Raw genomic sequence first — 20795 nt, forward strand, 5'->3', positions numbered from 1 at the left:
ATGTTTGTTTGCTTTAGGGTTTGTGCAAATAACCTCAGCTTTGAATTATCTTTGGCCTTCCCAGGCACCCTTTCTGCCCCATGTCAGAAAAAGCTGATCAAAGCTTGCTTATTATCTGGGGTAAGATCACGGGGTGGCTCTCTCCTGCCCCATCGTGCTGCCACTCTCATCTAAGGCTGCCAGCTAGCAATAGGTAAAGACAAGGAGACTGTAGCCTTCTCCTGCGGAAAGAGAAACTTGCAGCATTGCTGAGGCTTTGAGAAGAATTCAGAGGAGGAGGAAGGAAATTAAGAAACAGGCACTGCTGCTGCCTTGAAAACTTAAGTGATCCCTGAAAAAGCTCCAGCCCCTCCCCATACCAATTAGACACTGTTTTGAACCACGGTCAGATTGGCATATACAAGCAAAAACCTACCTTTCTTAATCAGCTTCCCTTCAGGAGTGACGGATGGGAATGGAGCTACTTTGGGCCTCTCTGATGCATTTGATCCTGTAATGGAAGAAATCATGAATCTACTCCGAATTTGTGCTTTTAAATAAAATAATTCTATGTAGTTGTAAGTTCAGTGAAACAAGAAAAAGCCAAATATTTTCCTTACCACAGTCCTGTATGAGCTTTTGCCAAGCGAATGTTGATCTTTGCCTTTTCGCTTTATTACCATATGGATCTGCAGAGAAAGAGTGGAAGGAAAAACTCTGTTAATTAAGATTCTCTTCAATATAATTTGCAAAGGAACTTTCTAAAACTTATTGCAGTAGCCCCTAATTGTAATAAAATATATTTTAAAAATTATGTTTCAGACATGCGACTACACTCTAACAAACCAAGACAATGTTATTAGCCATTATTTTTAATATTTTCATTGAAAGAGAGACTAGACTGACTGTTAAAAAAAAAAAAAACAAAAAACCCCAAACCCTACACTGTACAAGCAGCGTTGTACAATTTTTACCTATGATTAAGTTAGTTTATTATCAGCAAGAGTTCTGCAGAGATAGTGAATTTTAAGAAATTAAACTAATTGGAAATCTACCTTTTTCATCTGGTAGATATCTGAAATCCATTGGCTCACTGACTTCCTGGTCTGAAGGTCTTCGCAACTGCATCTTTACTGTAACAGGTTCAGTGATGTCTTTGAGGAATGGTGGTGTTCTGAACACAATGGCCACTTGACGATGAACATCAGCCTGTGAGAAGGAACCTTTCGCCTCCCAGTTGTCCAAGACAAATCTGACTTCTATATCATCTAGTCCATTACAAAAAAAAAAAGATGCTTGTTAAGCTAAAGAAGAAAACTAAAAGCTTGCAGCAGAGAAGGGAGGGAAGGGAAACAAAGAAAGGAGCAAAGTAAATGACTTGATTTTAAAGCTGCACAGTATCTTTAGTATCTTTTAGAGGTCTTTAGTATCTTTTAGAAAAAAGACCTAGTCAAGATTACCTTTTTGAACCTTGTCACACAGTAGAAATATTTCATCTCCTCCTTTTACACTTCCACAGTTCTTATTCACACGACAAATTCTCAATTCTGCTGTGTTGGGAGCTCCTGGAAATGAACAGACATTTTGTTGACTGAGAATTGCTGTGACTTTGATGCTATTGAAGAAGAGGTGCAGAGAATTAAGAGAGATGAAGGGAAAGTAACAGCTGGAGGAATGTGATGCACCTTCATAGGTCTGGCCCTGAAATCCACACTAAAAAAGTTGTTCCATTTCATCTCAAGTAGGTGAGTTTTGTAAAACCACCCATGCACTGCAGAGGAGCACTCATGGTTCACAGAGGGGTCTCTGCCTATCTGTTGTTTATTGTGCCCCAATACATAGGAAATGTAGAAGCATAGTTTGATTTTCCATGCAAATCTGGAATCTGCAACTAGCAGGGCTACTTTACAGCTCTTGTCTGCTCATCTCAAAACACAAGGTATGAATGCAGCTGGTCTGTGCCACTTACTCCCTAGGTATTCTAGAGCAGTCTTCCCAAAACACTTCACCAGATGTTGTTATTGTGCTTGGCACTGCTGCACTTCAAGCTGTAGAACTCAAAAGCTTTTGAGTGACTGATTACCTGTTACAGCCATGCTTCTTTGGAAAAGGCTGGGCTAGCAAGTCAAGAATTCCCCTCGCTGAGTATCTGGTTGAAGTTTTATTCACAGACCTACGTGGCCATCAAACCTCTCCTCTGTTACATAAATAGGCTGGGGAAATCATCCGTCTCAGTGCCTATATGACACCAACCGTGAGAGCCTAACCCTGGCCTGAGATTTCTGGGCTTTACTATATTCAAGTGACAGTTAAGTGACAAAGAAAGAGACTTGTATTTTAATAACTGGGAGCTTGACCTGCACACAAGGAGTTCCAGAACATCCTTTCATTCGCACAGGTGTACAGCTCAGTGATCTGCAATACCAACACCTTACTGAGGTGTTTAAGAACAGGTCTAGGAGCCCAACTTCTGGGCCATTAGTTGGGGTGGCAGAATCTGTGCAGAAACACTTGAAATTCAACTTCAGACTTTAACTAGAAGTGCAACATCACTCGGGACATAGTTCTGAATTGAGAACAGCCCTGTGCAAGATCTTTGATAGCCATGTATGTTGCAATAAAAAAACAGTGCTGAAGTTCACACAGTGTGACTAAACAACCTGATCACTGTGAGGGTCTTAACGCTGGATACGTGCAAGCACTATTGTGTCTGGCCCAGTTCAGCAACAATAGCTTTCCTGTAGAATAAATACTGGTAGGAAACTATTACAAGTCACTGTCTTTCATAAATAGTAAGCATGTTTCTCCAAAATGGAAATACTTGTCAAGAACAGTCCACTAATAGCTTTGTGGGCTATGTTACAATTCATTTAAAAGGTACTGAAGTCACAGGTTACGGGTTCAGAAGTAAAAAAAAAAAAAAAAAAAAAAAAAAAGCCAGAATGGAAGAACTCCTCCTAGAATACTGAGTTCACCCCCTGTCCCTATACATTATGTTGATGTTTTTATGTACATGAACACATGCAGGGTTTTCCAAAAACCTTCTACTTTGAGTGAAGACAGGGAACTGCTGCTCATTCTTCTGCTGCTGTGTATGACTTCTGCTGCTGTGTATGACTACATTCCTTATTTGCTGCATCCTCTTCCACCCCTCCAATCCAAACAACTACACTACGCTTTCCCATGGCGTTCTAGCTACGTTACTTTAAGACCCAGAACTCCAGTGTATTGAAATGCCTGGGCAGACTGGGCTAGCACTCCTTCACGACCCAAGAAACCGATCCTCCTACCACCACAGCAACATGAGGCCTGACCACCACCAGCTCCCTGTTCTGTGCGTAGAACTGAAACACAAAGATCAAAGCTCAAGGTATCGCCCCCGCAAAAATCCATTTAATTTTGGGCTCCAGTCTGAGTAAATTCACACCTGATCCTTCAGCGTACTGTGAAGGTATGCTGTAGCATAGCATAGACTACATTTATAACAGAGCTCCTGGTAACCTCAGGCCAGACCTCAACTATGTAGTTACTATCTGCAGCTATTATTATTAGGAGATGTGTGTGCCTCTTTTACTACATGACTCCACTTGCTGAATGAATCAGAAACTTTAAAGGGAGGGGAAAAAAAAAAAAATCCCAAACCTAGGAACAGTACAGGATCATATGATTGACAGTGTCATTGTGTGTTTTTCACAGGAAGAATAAATTAAGAATTGCAAGGAGAAGCTTAATTTTACCTCTGTCTCACTTCTGCATGCCCAAATGGCAGCCAGTGTCTATTTAACAGGTTTTTGGGATGGTATCCTAGGCTTTTTGCACTTCCCCCTTTCTCTAATGGCTCTTTGCAGTGTCTCTTCTCCAGGTCTTGCCGTGTATCTACAATTCCCCTCCTGCCACCCTCACATCCCTGAATTCCAGACAGCTGATTTTGCGACAGCCCAACCCAACCCTCCCCATCCCCCCCCTTTTTTTGTGGTGGTAGCGCCAGAGCAGCAGAGAATACATTTACGCATCGGCCTCCTCTGCCCCCTGCTTTCCGCTCTCCCATGCCAGGGGAGAGCCCGTGTCCCCTAGTCTGCAGAACGTGCAGAGGCCATGGGACAGGGTCCCCTGCAAGGCGTGAGCGACGCGGCACCCCTCCTCTGAACTAACTCAGCTGCAGACGTGAGAGTCAACATTTTTTTGAGCCTTTAGAAACTGCACAAGTTACCCCAAGGGCACCAAAAAAACAAGCCCCTCACAACAAATCCCTAGAAGGTCAAGCTTTTCACCAAAAATCACGTCACTTTCATCATGAGCAGAACAACATCTTTCTTCTTAACCGCATTTCTCAGAAATGGTAAGCTGCTTTCTCTGACTCTTCCCAAGAGTTTTCAGCTTGGTAAGATACCCAACCTGGGAAATTTCTGTTCAAAACCAGTTAATGTTATAAGCAACTGAAAACAGAAGATGCCTGTAATACTGAATTTTATGAACTGTTCAGTGTCTGCTAATGTGATTGCTTCCATATTATCTTCACATTATTCTTAAATTCCGTAATACATTTCTGCATCTCTACTATCCAAATTAGATGGAGACTAAAAAAGTATTAGAAAGCAAAGCTAATACTAGATTTAAAATGTGCAAGCTGATTTTCAGAGAAGCTCTGAGTATCTTTTTGCTCCTGATCTGAACAGGTCCACCAGAGCTTCAAGAATAAAAACAGATGTTTCCCAAACTCACTGGCAACAAAAACTTTACATACCATGCACCATACAATTTTATCTTTTATCTAAAATTATAGCCTGACCTTACCCATTTCTGTATGAACAGAGTTACTCTGAAAAGGTTAACCTTTTTTTTTAAGAAATTCAGATCTGAAACTTCTGTTCCAGGCAAGAGCAGCATAATTTTTATGATTTGTGGTTGCAGTTATGCACTGTTTTATTTACACTGCTGCTAAGTTACATGGAGGATTTTAGATACCTATAGTATATCAGAAGTTGCCCACATACACCCACGATAAAAAACCAAGCTTCCCCCACCACACATAGCTATCTGTCATTTCAGCAGCTTAGCAAAGACTGACGTCAATCAATGTGGACTAGTAATCATGATTTGGCATATTTCTAAATGGCATCTGAAACGTAGCTGCAGATCTTCTACATCAATTTTATCTTAATCTTAATTACATTACTACAAGTGTTCTAAATAACACAATATGCACAATTTCAACTTCCAGATAATGCTAGAGTGGGCTTCAAAAATATCAAAAACACCTGAGTTCATATTGAACATTTTCATAATGGTTGGGCAAACATCAACACAGTTCTAGACATCAACTGTATAAAATGCAGATCTCACCCAGTAGCTTCTGCTAAAAAAAAAATTACTGCCAAGAAGTTTTCAACGATTAAAGGCTACTCTGCGAAAACAGACAAGACTACGGACTAGTTCCGAAGAATAGTAAAATTGCTTATAAAGACTCAGCAATAAATATTTGAAATATATATTAATATGGACAGCATTCTTTTCCAGGATACAAGTCCAGCTCAAAACTATTGTACATGTTGAGGGTTAAAATCCTCAGCTGAAGTGATCTGCCAAAGCCATATGGAAGTCCATTTTTTAGGAATGTGGAAAACAGTGCTAAAGGAGGAGTATTTCACATCTCTCTGCACCTTCCCAGAGCCTAATCAAATATACCCTACCTACACACTGAAAATATGGACAGAATGGGATACAAAAGGGATACACAGAAGCTTTAAGCCAGTTTCCCAACAGGCTAAATATCACCCAGGAGTCCTGCTTAAAGCCCTCTCAAGTCAGAGGCAAGACTGCTCACTGATACAAACAGATTTGAGATGACATCCTTGGAAAACAGATTGGTCTTACAGCAGCCATCCATCTCACTACTATTTTAATTGTTTAGCATGTCAGAGGCCAGCCTTTCCTTGCAGTCATTACTGTGTTATGAAAGCAAGGGCTAAGAACGCATCAAATGAGCTTCACTCTTGAAGGATCTTGTGCACATATACTAACTGCGTTACCACGTGGTAGGCATGCATCTGGCACACAGTCCCAAGCCACAAGCATGGCCCAGAGGGCTAACGAAGAGCTCAGAAACCGAGCTGGCACTTCTCATCTCAAACAAAGGAGGAAAAAAAAAAGAAAAAAGCATTTGACTGAGTTGGTACTTACTGTTGTCATAGATTGGGTTGGAAATCAAAGGAGGAAGAGCTAATGTGTAATTGCCATGTTCATCAGGGAGGAAAGCTTGGAAGCAGAGGCGGACGACATTGAGATCATACTCGTCGATGTTGTGCAGCTGTTCTTCAGGCACTGTACAGCAGAAGGAAAGAGACTGAGGATTACTCTTGGGAAACAGCAGAAATACTTCAACCAAACTGAGGGTGCAATGCAGGGGAAAGGTGGCCATAGTCCCTACTAGCTTCAGAGGAGCTGCATGCATAAAATCCTTGTACACAACAAATGGAACAGAAGCCTTTAATACCTTCCCTTCATCAAACAAGGCTAAATCTGAAGCAAAAAAAGTAAAAAAACCTTTCCTTCTACCAAGGCAGTCTTCTCTCCACTTTCATGTTTTATAAAATCTTGCTCTTTGACCAGGCTATCTCACAGATGGATTCTGATGAGCCAGACTGGTATTGCCCCTGGGGAGCTGCAGTAAAGGAAGACGAACCTCTACCAGGAACAGAGGTTCTGTCACACCAAACCACAACCCACATCCACCTGGGAGGCAGCGACACGAGACTCCCTCTGGTGCCAAGCATTTTGGCCAGCCAATGCTCTTAGCAAGACAACTCATCCTAAAATTATGGTTCCCAACGTTTTGAGGCTGCAGTTCCTCATCTCTAAGGGATCTGTACCCCAGCCTCCAACACGGACTGGGATTTCTGACTCACTCCAGGTCAGATTCTCAGGATCTCACGCTGCTATTCCAGTTCAGTTGTTCCTTGAATGCTCTTTGCTCACTGGTTTCCTCACCTTGCCTTCTGGACCAGTTTCATGTATCTATATATGTTTAAAAGTCATTTCCTGGGTACATATTTCTCTCGTTTGTGCATAATAAAGTTTACGAAATGAATGACACTGTCAAATAAAAATCTTTCAGTACAAAAAAAATCCTACGATCTAGCTGAAGATCTTCAGCAACAGTGAGAAGCTTCTCAGAAGTTTTCTGAGAAGGAAAAATGACCAGAAGGAAGTTCTTGGGGGAAGAATGAAGCCAAAACAATACAAACAACGCCCTCTTCCCATCAAGATCTGTGTCACTTCTGTACTTTTGAAAATAGCAATTAGTAGAATCATTACAATATATTTACGTAACACGACAAGCAAACCCTCTCCGGAAAAGATATTTAGTTACATAGTCTTCCCAGTGCAAAACTCAGTAATGCTTAATCCAAGCCCAGCATTTTTTGTTCACCTTTTCACTTATTTTAATTTCAAAACACAGGACCTAGGATATTATTACTAAATATTTCATGTACTCTTAGCATAATAGGTGATTCTGGGAAAAGCAGCAGTATATGAACTTGGTAACACTTTCCTCTAAGGTCTGACATTAAACTATTATGTTGACACCCAATGACAGCAAATGAAAGACTGATTTTATTTCATTTACGTTGAAGTACTGATAATTAAATCATTTAAAGACGTTCTCTTTTCCACAGTTGTTCAAAGCAGCAGTTCAGCATAGTTAGATTCACCCAGTAATTACATAAAGGTCTGCAAAGTCAACAGATCACAAACTCTTCAGTTCACTCCTTCCCCTGCCCTTTCAAAGCCCTCCTGCAAGAATAAAACATTAAATGTGCTTGTGATAAAAAGCCCGTGGATCATGCTGTACTGATTAGATTGCAATACTCTGACCTTTAACACTTATCACTGAGTTGGTCTCCACCCTGCCATGAGTAGGATTCCACAATGCCCACTCGACTGATTTCTTCCTTTCACCTTTTGATAGTGTGAAATACTAAATGCATTGAGTTCAGAATACTTTCCACTGGCATTTTCAGTCTTTCTGATGTTCTTAGTTTCTCCTGATCTCTATTGTAAAAAGAAAGCCAATCACTTTCCACTTTAGAAGCCCATGATCAGCCATACTTGCAGACAAATATAGCAGTGAGTGCAAAACTAAGTAGCAGCTATCCTAACTTAAAAACATTGGGCCCCAGCTAATGAGCACAGAGACAGAACTGTAATGAGGAGCTCTGCTAGTGTGAACTTTGTGGGTTGGGGTCTGACTGTATTATCAGATACGCAAAGTTTCATAATTTAATGTACTTCACGAGCTGACCTGCTGACTTAATAAAATATGATCTTTGCAAAACAGGTTTTCCTCACTGGTGCCACTGTGTTTTAAGTTATGTGCATTTATAGATGCTGACAAAGTGCAACAGAAATGCAATTCACTCTCTCAGCCCAGAACTATGCTGCGGATCCTAGGAGAGGAGTAACGAGGAGGCATCAGTATCACATCAGGGACACTGGACCAGTACTCACTGGACGCAAGAGCACTCTTCGAAGAACATAAATTGCAGCTTGGTCAGGAAAGCTTGTGAGACTGCACTGACACAGAATCTGGGCAGTACACCTTCGCCATCCCGTTAATCTTCCTCCTTCAAATTAAAATCCAACCTGTCATAATTTGACTCCAGAGCAGCTCTTGATGGCAGGAATGCTGTAGACACGACAGAGCCCTTGAAGCCATTCCTGTGTCCATCTACTGACCATTAGCTGGCTCTCAAAGAAGCCAACCAAGGATGAAGTAGATGCTAATGCCAAAACATACCTGATGTGACTATCAGCAAACTTCTGCTATTAAAACTAAGCCTGGGAACATTTTTATGCTTGGATGACTTACAGGGTATTCAAGATGAGGTCTCTGAACCTCAGCACTTCTCTGGAAAAAACAGCTGTACAGCGTAACTCAGCTTTGGCAGTCTCTACAGCTTCTTGATACAATCCAAGTTAGAAAAAAAAGTGTGTTCTCTAGATTAAGTCTTGCAGAATGAATAATCAGAAGTATAACGTTATTTTGCTCCCAGCAATTCAAGTGATTATCTGTGCTCTAACATCTTAGCTAGTAAGCAACTGACTTCCGAGGACACTCTGGCATTAAGGCTTATGTCAGTGTGTTGCATTAGCCTTTGGTGATAATTTGGATCCAGCCAGCAAGCCCAGGCTGTGGCCAAATTTCAAACCCTCTAAAAATGAAACTGAATATAGAAATTCAGTATCTTTGCCTAATTCAACTCACTATAGACAGAAACCAAGCACAAAATCTGGATCTGGCTTTTGATTCTGAAACAAAGTGAGGATTTTGTGGCTGTGGAATCAAGCGCCTCTCTCTTACAAATTAAAGCATCAGTCCTGGACTGTGGTTTCCACAGATACAGTAGCCTGTACCTCAGAAACAAACAGCAGAATTAAACTCTAACAGAACTCTATGAATACAAAAATACATTAGATACAGAGAAAATGTGCGTGTTAATCTTACTGTTCAAATTATATAGTTTCATATACTATCAGCTTTCACAACTTCCCAGTAAATCTGCTTGACCCACTTGATATAGGAAAGATACAGTGGGTCAACAACTGCAAAACACAGAGTCACTGTATACAGCTCATTGTACTGCTGCAGAAAACACTGTTGCTAATTTGCATGTTCTTGTAAATGATTTAATACATTAAAAAATTCTGCAGCTTGAAAGAGGAAGTGCTCAGTCAAGACTGATTCCTCTTGGGCTATTTTTAACCAGATGAGAAGAACATAACAGAGCAAAAAAGAAGAACATGACAGCTGCAACTCCATCTTGTGATGACATGTTTAAGAATATATAGAAGCTAAATTTCATACTTGTATAGAGAAGCACACAGCTTTCATCAATTTCAAAACATATTTCATTCACACCTAAAAGACAATCATCCAAACAAAATAAAACGTTGTTATTTTTAATGAATGTCTAATTCTGCTCCCTCTGAAGTCAATCTGAGATTAACCACTGACTTGAACGGATGCTGGCTCACACCTAAAGAATATTAAAAACAAACAAAGATGAGGCAGACATAAACATGCTGACTAATACTTGGAGGATGTCCATACGGAAGATGGTGGTGTCATTCAGTGCTACTTCAGCAACTTCCATACTGAAGGACATCAAAGCTAACAAACTTAAAGTGACTAAAGTTAAAAAAATGCTGTTAAAGATTTTGGGAACAGAAAGAATTGAAGAAGAACAATATATGCAGCATCTCCCTGTGCAAAGCTCAGACAAGCAGCTCTACTGAAGTCTGTGACATGCCACATGTGAACCAAGGATTGCACAATGGAGGCTGTTCAGAACAGATACAGTAAAAAAGGCTTATATACAACACATTAATAAAAGGAAGGACTACTAAGCTCTTGGCAAGGGTTCAACTTCCCCTTTTTGCTTCTTGCTGTGTGGTACCACACCTTACTGTTTTCACACGAATCCAACCAAAAGAACTGGAATCCAACTAAAAATCTAGGTAAACACTGCAACAAAGTTCCTATGACAGCCCAGGCTAATAAAAACTAACCTTCATCTGGCAGGGATTCATTTTCTGTAGTTTTCTGTGCAAACAGGAGTATATTAAGGAATGTTTGCAAGTATAGCTCTTTTGCAAGGTGAGAGGAGAGCTTTTAAAACTAACCTGTAGCAACTCAAAAGCATAGAAAATGAAAATAATATTAAAAAGAATTAAAACTCTTGAGTAACTATGGGGGCACCATTCCAAAAAAAACCCATAAAAACACAACTAGAGCAATGATAAAAGAATAATAACCAACTCACCAAGATTCTGGCAACAAGATTTAAAAAATGGATTTGCAATTGGACTTGAGAAGTATTAGCTGTTGAAGCAGAAAGAGGCTAGAATAACCAGTAAATTCTATCTTTATAAATCTATTTACAACTCTTCTAAAAGAAATGCTGATTCCTCATCTTAAAAAATAATTACCTTTGAAATACTTCTCTACTTCTGTATCTACTATCATGGGAAGAGACAGATACAGTCCCACCGAGACACAAAAACACCCCATGCAAGCTAACTCCTTGATGCCTCCCCAACCTGAGCTGGCTCATCTGAGCAGCCCATTCGACCGACACAAGCTGTTGGTTTGGGTTGTCCCTGTCTCAGGCATCTATGCCACTGAAATCCAAAGATGCCCAACAGCGTTTCTACTGAATAAGAGATCTCAGAGACCTTCTTGTACTTGCTCCTGTAAAAGCTGGACACTTTCTGGATCCAATTCACCAAAATGCAATTCCCACTTCTGGCACAAAATTAAAGATACTGATAATATCAGGCCTCCTGTTTGTTAGTGTTCATTGATATTTAATTTTTTTTGATTATTTTAACAATAGCCTTAAGCATCCAGAAAGACTAATAAGATCTCATTCACCAGCTGAAATTATTGGGAGATTAAAGATTTTGATGTTTACTCATAAGATGATCTCCAGGGAAAGTGAAAGTTTATTTTGAACAATGAAGAGAAATGAAGTGTTTGCTTTTTGACTGATAACATGATACCTGATTAAACAGCAGATTCCTCACATACACCCCTCCACCCAGCTTCTAGAATAATGATGTCAGAGACTTCGGGAGTGGGTGGAGTTGGAGGTGCTTTAGCATCTAAACTTAACTTGCACGGAAACTTCCAGGGCAAATGATGTAGTGTGACACATGCAGAGAAGGCTATGCTGAGAACACCAATTTACCCTGCAAAGGGACATCTTGTGATCTTCACCTCTTAAATAGGGGCTGAGGGGGTGTATGAGCAACACGGTCTCTAGCTACCAAACAAAGAAAATGACCTCTCGCAAACAAGAATCAACACTTCACTGAGGAGATCGCTCAGAAACACACAGCATTAGTAATCACAATGAGCTGTATTCTGCCTTTTTCCTTTGCAGTGTTTATTAATTTAGGCATATGCTGGGAGCTGAGCTTCATGACAGAGATGTGGTCTGCCTCAGCTGCTTTGCTCCTCAAATGATCTGGAGCACAAAGATACCACCCCTCGGCCCTGACATCTACAGTCAGTTTAACCCAACCTATAGCAGAGGTTCTGCTGTAAAAGGGTGGCACTTCCCTTCCTCCTCCTCTGCCCAACCTTCATTTCCAGCGCTACCCTTACGCTGGGACTAGCTCTCACAGAGTGAATCAGCTGAAGGAACTGCTCTGGCTCAGAACTAACTTGACAGAAGAAAAAGAGAAAAGGTCTGGTTTTGGTGGATCTGTTCCCACAAACGCTAGTCCTGGTACAAGGGAAAAGGTGGAAACGGACAGTCACAGCAAAGGGAAGGACTGCCTCTTCCAGTGGCAGCACTGATTTAAGCCCGATTCAGCCAATGAGGGAAACGGGGTGCGAGCCCCAGGTCCCACTCAGCCGTGCCCAGGGGCTGCACTTCGGATTCAATTCACACTCCCCTCCCGGGCGCCCAGCTGCAGCCCCTGTTGCGGCAGTAGCGTGTGCAGCTACGCACCAGCTGGCCTGAGGAAGAGCTACACCAAGCGGCTAACGCAGCACAGGTTAATTGCCTGAGCGTCTGACTGGTGTCCCCAGCAGTTGAACTCTTCATGCTGCTGCAGATGACCTTGCCAGCTAGTTTAATGCTACACTTGCTGCGTCTAAATGAACTACAATCATACTAGTACAAAAGAAAGAGTAGTCCTAGTCTACTATTTGTCCCTTACTGTCAAAAGCAAAGTATGATGCTCTCTCCTTGTAGCTGGGGCTAAGTAACTGGATGCACAGTACTGCATGCGGGGCTGGGCTGTTCAGCTGCCTCTAGGTGCGTAACACCATCTACCAGCACTCGCTGAGAAGGAGAAGCTGGCATCAGCGGGAGGGGCAGGACTGTGGCAGCACGGTATTTTTTTCTCCTGATAAATTCATGCCTGCTTTGTACCTCTGTGATCCACGCAGAGAAAAGTTTCAGTCAATTCTGCAGAAAAGAAAACTTTGTATATACCTATAAACAGAATATGCAGTTAATAACACCCAGTAATTTCAAAGAGCAAAAATGGAGGGGGATATTGATTAGTGCAAATGACTGAAATGCAGACGCTAACCTACAGTCAGTAAATCTCCATACATCCAGCGTAAGGAAGCAGTATCATCCTTCTTTTACAGAAGGAATAAGCCCAGAGAAGGTGAATGACCTGACCTGATACAAAAGCCATGGGAATAGAAATTAAAAATCTTGAAATTTAGCCCTTGTTTCATCTAGACAATGTTTCCCCAAACCCAGGGTCTCTTCCAGTTTTAGGTCTGATCTAAAAAAAACAAAAAAAAGGTAAAATTGGAACCAAACATATCCACTAGCCCCTGTACATTTCTAAGATTTAGCTTATCTGTTTCTGTTTATAGCAGAAAAAAAAAAAAAAAAAAAGGAGTCAGCATTTTTTAATGTTTCTACCTGGTAATTTTCTTTTTCAGTTTTAAACAGTTTGAAAAGGGGCTGTCCTTTAGGTTAATATACAAATTTCAGCACAAACAGCAAAAAGCATATGCAGGAGAAGTAAAAGAATGAAGGGACTTCCAAAGGCAAAAGCTAAAGTAATGTTATGATGAGGACATTCAGCTTTCCTCAAGTGGGTTTGCCCTGCACCTCTTCAAAAGCCCACTGCTCTCACTTACCACCATCTTCAGCTTACGTATTTGTTTTAAATTAAGGACAGTAAATTTTAAGTTTCTTTAGACATCTGGAACATGCATTACAAAGGATTTTTGATGTTCTTCACTTTCAAACCTTCCCAACTGCCAAACTCTTTCCTGGAGTCTTCTTTTGATTCAGAATATTTTGCTTATGCACAGATAACTCAGCGACCCAATAAATCCCCCCAAAAAGCAGGCACCCCCCTGCAGCAGGGGGGCTGGCGGAGGGCGACCCTGGCGAACGGGGCTGGTGTGGGCGAGTGGCGTCACAGGAGAGGGTCTTACGAGTGCAGCCGCGCAGGGGCCGGCAAGGGAAGCTGCGGAGAGGGTGACTGTGCGCGTGGGCAGGAAGCTGGTGTGACTTGTGTGGGGACGAGCCCAGGAGTATGACGAGGCGGAGGCGTGCAGGGGGTGTCGTGGAGACTGTGACGAGTGTAAAGCGAACGTGGGGTCAGCTGCTTGTGGGTGGAAAGGGGAAACAGAACAAATGAAAGGCTGGGGAGGCAAATGGAGCTGCATTAGAGACGGGGCACACGGGAGGACCTAAAAATTAATTAAATGCTTATTAGCCAGAGCAATTACAAAGGAACAGGAGCCTTAGCTATTTGCCTGGCTCCAGGGAAAGCCTGTTCATACCCTCTCAATCAGTTGCCTGGAATTTGCTCCTTGGGTTTCTCACTCTAGGCCAAGTCAAATAGGGTTTTCATGTTGACATCCATTTGACTAGAAAAAGGTTAGTCCTCTGTAAGACTGTGCACTGTACAGTTTTCCCCTAAATTTACAGAACACATTCAGGCTTTTTCCTCATTGATAATTAACTTCAGTTATTATTAATTCAATTGCTGTCTCTACTTCAAGTCACACCCATCCACAAAAGCTCTTAACTCAAGACTGGTTATTCTTTTAATTTGAGTTGGCAGTACATCAGACAGTACATGGGAAGAAAAGGATACAGCACAGCTCAACAACTACTAAAGAAAACAAACACCCTCGAAAGCAGACCTAGGCAAGCTCCACTGAAGGAGTAACTCTGCTCCTTCGATACTGCACTATTTAGATCACCATCACGCCATGGAGCCCTAGTTACACATTAGGCTGCCACTCTGCAAGGCGCAGCACAAACTCACACAATTTCCTTGGTGTGCTCAGGGAGGAGACAAGTTTTCCCATTTTGCTGAGAGAGATTTCTAGAATTATTCAGCTTATTAAAGCACAAAAAGACATGTGCTGTAGCCTTGTAAGCACAGAGCACCATGAACACATCCAGTGACAGTGCAGGAACAACAATTCTCTCTCAAACTAAGCTAAGTAAGGAGAAGTAATCTCAGAGCAGATAATCGGACTTACGTAACAGCGAATACGTACAACTTGCACAGAAAGTATGTTTAAAGGCAGAGTTTAACAATGGATAAAAGCTGCCAGCTAATAATAGGGAATTTATAGCGAAACAGCCCTACAGATGTACTTTCAGAATGACTTCAATACAGAAAGCTCCAGCTAGACGCACAGTATGATCTGCAAACACCTTCTTGTTACCGTGCAGGAGGTTTAAGGTAGATATTGATTGCTTCTAGAACATAGGTAAGAGCACAGGAGAACATTATCTTAAACAACATTATCTTTCCTGAGCAAGTCCCTACTGCTGCCAATTACGACCCTTCTTCGGCGTGTCCATACCACGCGCTGGACGGTGTAGGGGAGGTATGATGGACCACCAGAGAACTGGCATGCGGGCTCCCTTCTCCCTCTGCCACCGCGGCTGCCCGCGATGCCTGTGCTCCCCTGGAGCACGACAGCCCATTTACGCATGGAAGATTGGAAAGCAACTTTGTTAACCCACATCTTGCTATTACTTCAGTCTTTACTAACATGACAAATAACACATCTGTTGACAGGCTGTAGACATTTGCCTGTCAATAAGGTCAATATTGAACCTCTGCCCCAAATGGGGACTCAAGACAGATTGTTTGCCCCTTTCCTTTTCTCTTCCAGAGATGGGAAAAACACACAAACAGTCTGAGGGCTAGTTTTCAGCTTCAAGAAAATTCAACTGTTCATTAAAACTTCTTTCACACAGCTGAAAATTATCAGCAATCCTTCAGAACTCGATGTTCGTATGAGAGACGAGTAACTCTAACTTGTGACTGACTTGGAGAATACACCTAACTCTATGAAATTTCCCTGACAGAAAAAAGTTGGATTACCTTCTGAAAAATACGCATAACTAAAGCACAATGCAGGATGGATACAATACAGCCTCTGTAATTTTAGAGAATGTAGTGATATCCTTCTGATTTAAAAAAAGGGAAAAAAAAGACAGAAACTCTGAATACATACATAGAACTTTAAAAATCAAGCAGCAAACACTATAGTGACTACTGCTAATGAAACTCTTTTGATCAACTGAATACACACAAAAATATTTCTGCCACTAATTTTGTTTTATTAGGCCTTGGCCCTAAGCCTCTCTGGGTTCTGCTTAGCGTGGGACTGTCCTGGAGCAGCTGGAAGCCAGTCTCAGGGCGGCTCTGTTTCGTGCAGACATGTGAACAAGCGCCCGAAGGCAAATAAGCAGGCTGGGGATTACCAGCGAGCAATGAGTACTGGTCCCTTCTCATCACACCCCTTGCCTAGAGGAGGGTGTCGTACTGGGCATCGCCTGGGGCAGGGCAGTGCTATGGTCTCTGCTGCTGCTGGATTGGCAGAAAGGAGCCCAGCATCTGACCAGATGCTACCAAGCACAACCTGTAATTGCCCAAAAATAATTAGTGAATTTGGAGTTATGGGCCAGCCTCGCTAAGAATGTCAAATATTTTTTGGTAAATGTCCTTACTCACTCATACTCGGCAGCATGACAAATAGACCTGACTAGGTGATTGCTGAAGGTTCTTTGGTGAAATAACCTGGAAAAAGGATTTTATCATATTCTTTTACTGCACAACAACAGCAAGAGGAAGTGTCAACTCTGTTTTTATTTATGGAGTAAAGGAAAGAAAGCCAAGAGGGCTGAACAGGGGAGTGCCTCTTTCATGTCTGAAATCAAGGTAGAACTGGCTGAGTCAAGGTAAAATAAGTAAAGCACTTAATTTAAGCCAGTTAAATTGTGTTAAAGCACTGTAAACGCATGTAAAAAACAGAATCTATTGTATGCATATATTATCAGAACTAGGATAATTATTTAGATGGACCATCAGCCTGACTTTGAACAGCTGTTCCAAAATTAAGAATGTAAGACTGAAATGTATCTGGCTGTATTACATTTTTTTAATTATTTATTGCAACAGCTAGCAGATTAACTTCATCAGGAAAATATAGCTAAAACTCTCTCCCCTCCATCTCCCCCAGTAAAACTGTCGACCTTTTTTTAACCTTTCTGGGGAAAAATAAAAATAAAACATTTTGTTTGGGTTGACTTTACCAGAATTTGCTCTTGCCAAATCAACGTGAGACATTGAGGCCAAACATATCATTCAGCTGCATCTAACTGGCCACCTTCTGAATATTATAAATTATCTCATGTCACTGTTCTCTTCTACAGCTTAAGGTCTTTGGAAAAAGTCTAACCTCCCATGATACTTAAACAGTCTTCACTATGACATGTTACATGCTGCAGTGAGGGTACAGCAGAGTGGATTGTGCTAGAAATGAATCAACAGATGCTGGCCCATGCAAACAAAAGACAGAGTGAGCTGCTATGACAGAATGAGGTCTAGGACTGATATGACTCAAGACCAAATATTTTAGTTAAATTAACCAAATGTCACTGCATTTTTTTTTTCAGAGAATAACCTAAAACATCTTTCATTCTGCAAAAAGTTAAAAAGCATTTTTTTATCCCAACTCAGGACAAAAATCAGAGTACATGTTTTCAAGGAGGCCTGAAATCCAGCTCTCAACTCTCTAATGAAGGCCTCAACTGAATTTAGCAAGACTTCTATGAGTATAAAATAAAATATTTGAAAAGTGTCCAAGCTCTGACAACACTTAATCAAACATGTAACTGCATTCACAATAATATTTCAGAGAAACTACTACAGCTTGAAATCAGGCAAGTACAGAAGCTTCCATAGCTTCCAGTCTACATTTTTTTAACTTCTACGATTAAGAAAGATTATTAAAAAGAAAATCAACATCAAAACAACATAATTTTGAAGTAACGGTATGAATTTACTGGAAGTCTAAATGACTTATTTTATTGTTTTCTTAATACATAGTCAAAAACTGTGGGCTCGGAGGTTTTATAAATATTTCACCTTTCTTGATTTGTAGAAGGTCAGGGTGTCAGCAAGTGGCAACCGTACTACACTTGCAATAGGTAGTCTATTTAGCAACTGTGTTGCTGTGTGGATTATCTTCAACATGAGAAAGTTAAAGGGTCTGGGATATGTTTTTTTTTCCCCTAACAGATATGTATTTTAGTTTTGAAACTCCTTAATATAAAGCAATTAGTCATATAAAACCCCAAATTCTTGTAGCTACAGGACTAATGATGTCAGCTGAAGCATATGGAGTAGAAGAACATGGGGAAGTTGAAATATGTAAGTTAAATTACTTTGTTCTCTAACCTACTTTACATAACATGACCATGAAGACGACTCCACTTCTGCATAATGAATTCTGATGTCAAACCTACCTTTCTCTACAGGATGACCAAGAGTAAGAATAGCAGCAGCTACTACAAGTAGGAATTGCTTAAACACAATTCCTTTCCAGACAGCAATTGAAAAGGAAACAAAACTGGAAAGAAGCAACTAGAAGCAGTATTAACATTTCATTTACTAAACAGAACTTCTTTTCAAGGTCAGTAACTCCTTGACACACTAGGGTATGACAACAAGCCTGCCAGTAAAGTGGTGAAAGAGTTGCGAAGAGCTAATAGTTTGAGGGCATACTTATGCTTTCCATCTAAATCCTCCTAGTTGTGCCTGAGTGCAGAAAAGTTGGTCCTGCTGCAGTTGGACCTGCTCCCTGCTGTGGGTTCCCCACCCCTTCTGTGCACTGAACTTAGCAATCATGTGGCTGTGGGATGAATGGGTTCAGCAGGCTGATCCAAGGGAAAACTACTTTTTTTTTTTTTTTTTTTTTTTGCAAGTTAGTTTTCCATTGGAGCAACTTGCTGAGTCCACTCACCGTACAACCACATGATCTCTAGATCTGTTGTGACAGCACAGTGGAAGTGTGCAGCCAGGGATGGAGGGAGATGCAAGACCACCCTTTCTGAGAGCAGCCCGCAGTGAGATCAGATCAGCTGCCCTGTGAAACTGCAGCCCATGGGGCAGGTCCCTATAGGTGCTGTTCTCCAGCAGCATAGCTCTCGCCTGAGATGAATACTGCTGTGCACTTCCTGACGGCCCATGCCAGCTCTTGTGCTGTAAAAAAAAAAAAATCAATCAAGGAGCAGCTTCAGGAAGACTGTCAATGGGCTCAGCTCCCTGAACTGGCTCACTGAGGGACCACACGAGCACCAGTGTCAGGTCAAGAGAAGAAACAGGACTGTGGCAAGCTAGATTTAGATTGGTTTAAATTGCTATGGAATTATACTAATCACATTAGGGAACTTCATTCCTGAGATACCTGGAAAAGTTCCCAGGGAAGAGTTCTCCTGCTAGCCGATCACCTGTATTATTTGTATGATGGCCTTGCCCATGCTATCTGGACAAGACAACACAGCTGACTTACATTGCTACTGGAGAAAAAAAAAAAGGACTGACAACTGTCTGAATAGATTCACCATGTGATGAGGGTGAGGAAAGACTAGGAGGGACACAAAACAGGAAGGGTATTTCTCAATATAAATAAATATGAACATGGCTCCATTGCAAAAGCAAAGGCAGGACAGGAAAAAACCCCCCACCATCTTGTAAAGTGAACTTGCCTTTCAAGCAACCAGCTGAGTGCTACTCACCATTAAATGGATTGATCTTCTTTGAGATACGTAAAGAAATTGATTCCTTCAGGTCTCTCTTCTTCACACACTGAATGCCCAAATTCTGAAAACTGAAGCACATATGGCAGGACTTCAGTAACTAATAAAAAGCCCAGTGTAGAAAATCTAAATCAATTATTTGCTGTTAAAAGATACTCTGGTAAGAGATGGTATAAGAAACAAACAAACAACAACAAAAAAAGGGAAAATGCTTATTTTGAGAAGAGTGTAAGAGATCTGAAAAGCAGGAACATTACTTTTCTAAAATGAGAGCAGAAACAGAAGAAGTGAGAAATACTGAAATAAAATGCTAAAGAGGAATATACATTTCTATATTAAAAATTGTTACTCTACAGTAATCTTACAGTGATTAAAATAAGTAAACTTAAAATATTCAGGATTATAGTTCAGCTAAAGTGACAGATTTCTTGGGATATTAATAAAACTGCTATTCGCATTAGCTAAGGGTCTGCCCTACATTTTTTACCAGGGAATGTAAATATCTCAAACACTATTTTAAAGATTTTTAAAACAAGTAAAAACATCTTTTGAAGTCTCATCTAGTTATGGAAAAGTTCTGAAGAGCTGCAGCCCTTCCTTATTTGCATACAAGTACAGGTCACCCCGGCACAGGAGGTGGGGGGAGTCCCACGCGAGGTGACTCTTTCCCACATGGAAAAACCATGACATCATCAAAGCTGAGTGGATGTGAAGCAGGAAGTAAAGAAATCTGTGTCCGTGATGTTACAAGAAGCTCAGAAGATAGCCTCTGCCAGCAGGCTCTGCTGATCCTGCTCCAGGAGTACTGGCAACTTCCCCTCCTTTGAAACCCCACAAAGTATCTCTGGCTATGCCCAAAAAACACCTTAATCCACCTGAAGACATTCTTTGTTCCTGCCACAACTCTCCAGAAGAGTCCTACATTTCCCTGCCCTGAACAAGGCCATCCTACCCAGTTCACAGGAGTTCCTTAACTGCCACCCAGTATGCTCCACCTGCCACCCTATGCGCTCCATTCAGCAGGTCCCAAACTCTCTGCCATCACAGACCTCACTCCCCAAAACCTTTCTTCATTAAAGGAATGCATGAGCTTCCTTTTGAACCTTACTTAGGGACCTAGAAGAAGACAAAATGCAGTCGTATGTCATAATTCAGCACTTTGGCTTTACATCGTGCCTGCTGACATTCAAGATTTGT

General features: G+C 41.3%; 1 protein-coding gene across 2 annotated transcripts in view; it reads right to left on the minus strand.

Moving 5' to 3' along the window:
• The window catches only part of REL (REL proto-oncogene, NF-kB subunit), a 37507-nt gene that overhangs the window by 3329 nt on the left and 13383 nt on the right, over positions 1 to 20795 (minus strand). For both annotated transcript variants that reach the window (XM_064510036.1, XM_064510035.1), the window contains exons 4-9: positions 19578 to 19669; positions 6160 to 6300; positions 1440 to 1544; positions 1035 to 1247; positions 600 to 668; positions 416 to 490 (exon numbers count right to left, since the gene is read on the minus strand). In XM_064510036.1, coding sequence (XP_064366106.1) covers positions 416 to 490; positions 600 to 668; positions 1035 to 1247; positions 1440 to 1544; positions 6160 to 6300; positions 19578 to 19669 — 695 coding nt within the window. The remainder of the gene's footprint in view (positions 1 to 415; positions 491 to 599; positions 669 to 1034; positions 1248 to 1439; positions 1545 to 6159; positions 6301 to 19577; positions 19670 to 20795) is intronic.

The sequence above is a fragment of the Dromaius novaehollandiae genome, chromosome 3, assembly GCF_036370855.1.
Source record: "Dromaius novaehollandiae isolate bDroNov1 chromosome 3, bDroNov1.hap1, whole genome shotgun sequence".
Taxonomy (NCBI): domain Eukaryota; kingdom Metazoa; phylum Chordata; class Aves; order Casuariiformes; family Dromaiidae; genus Dromaius; species Dromaius novaehollandiae.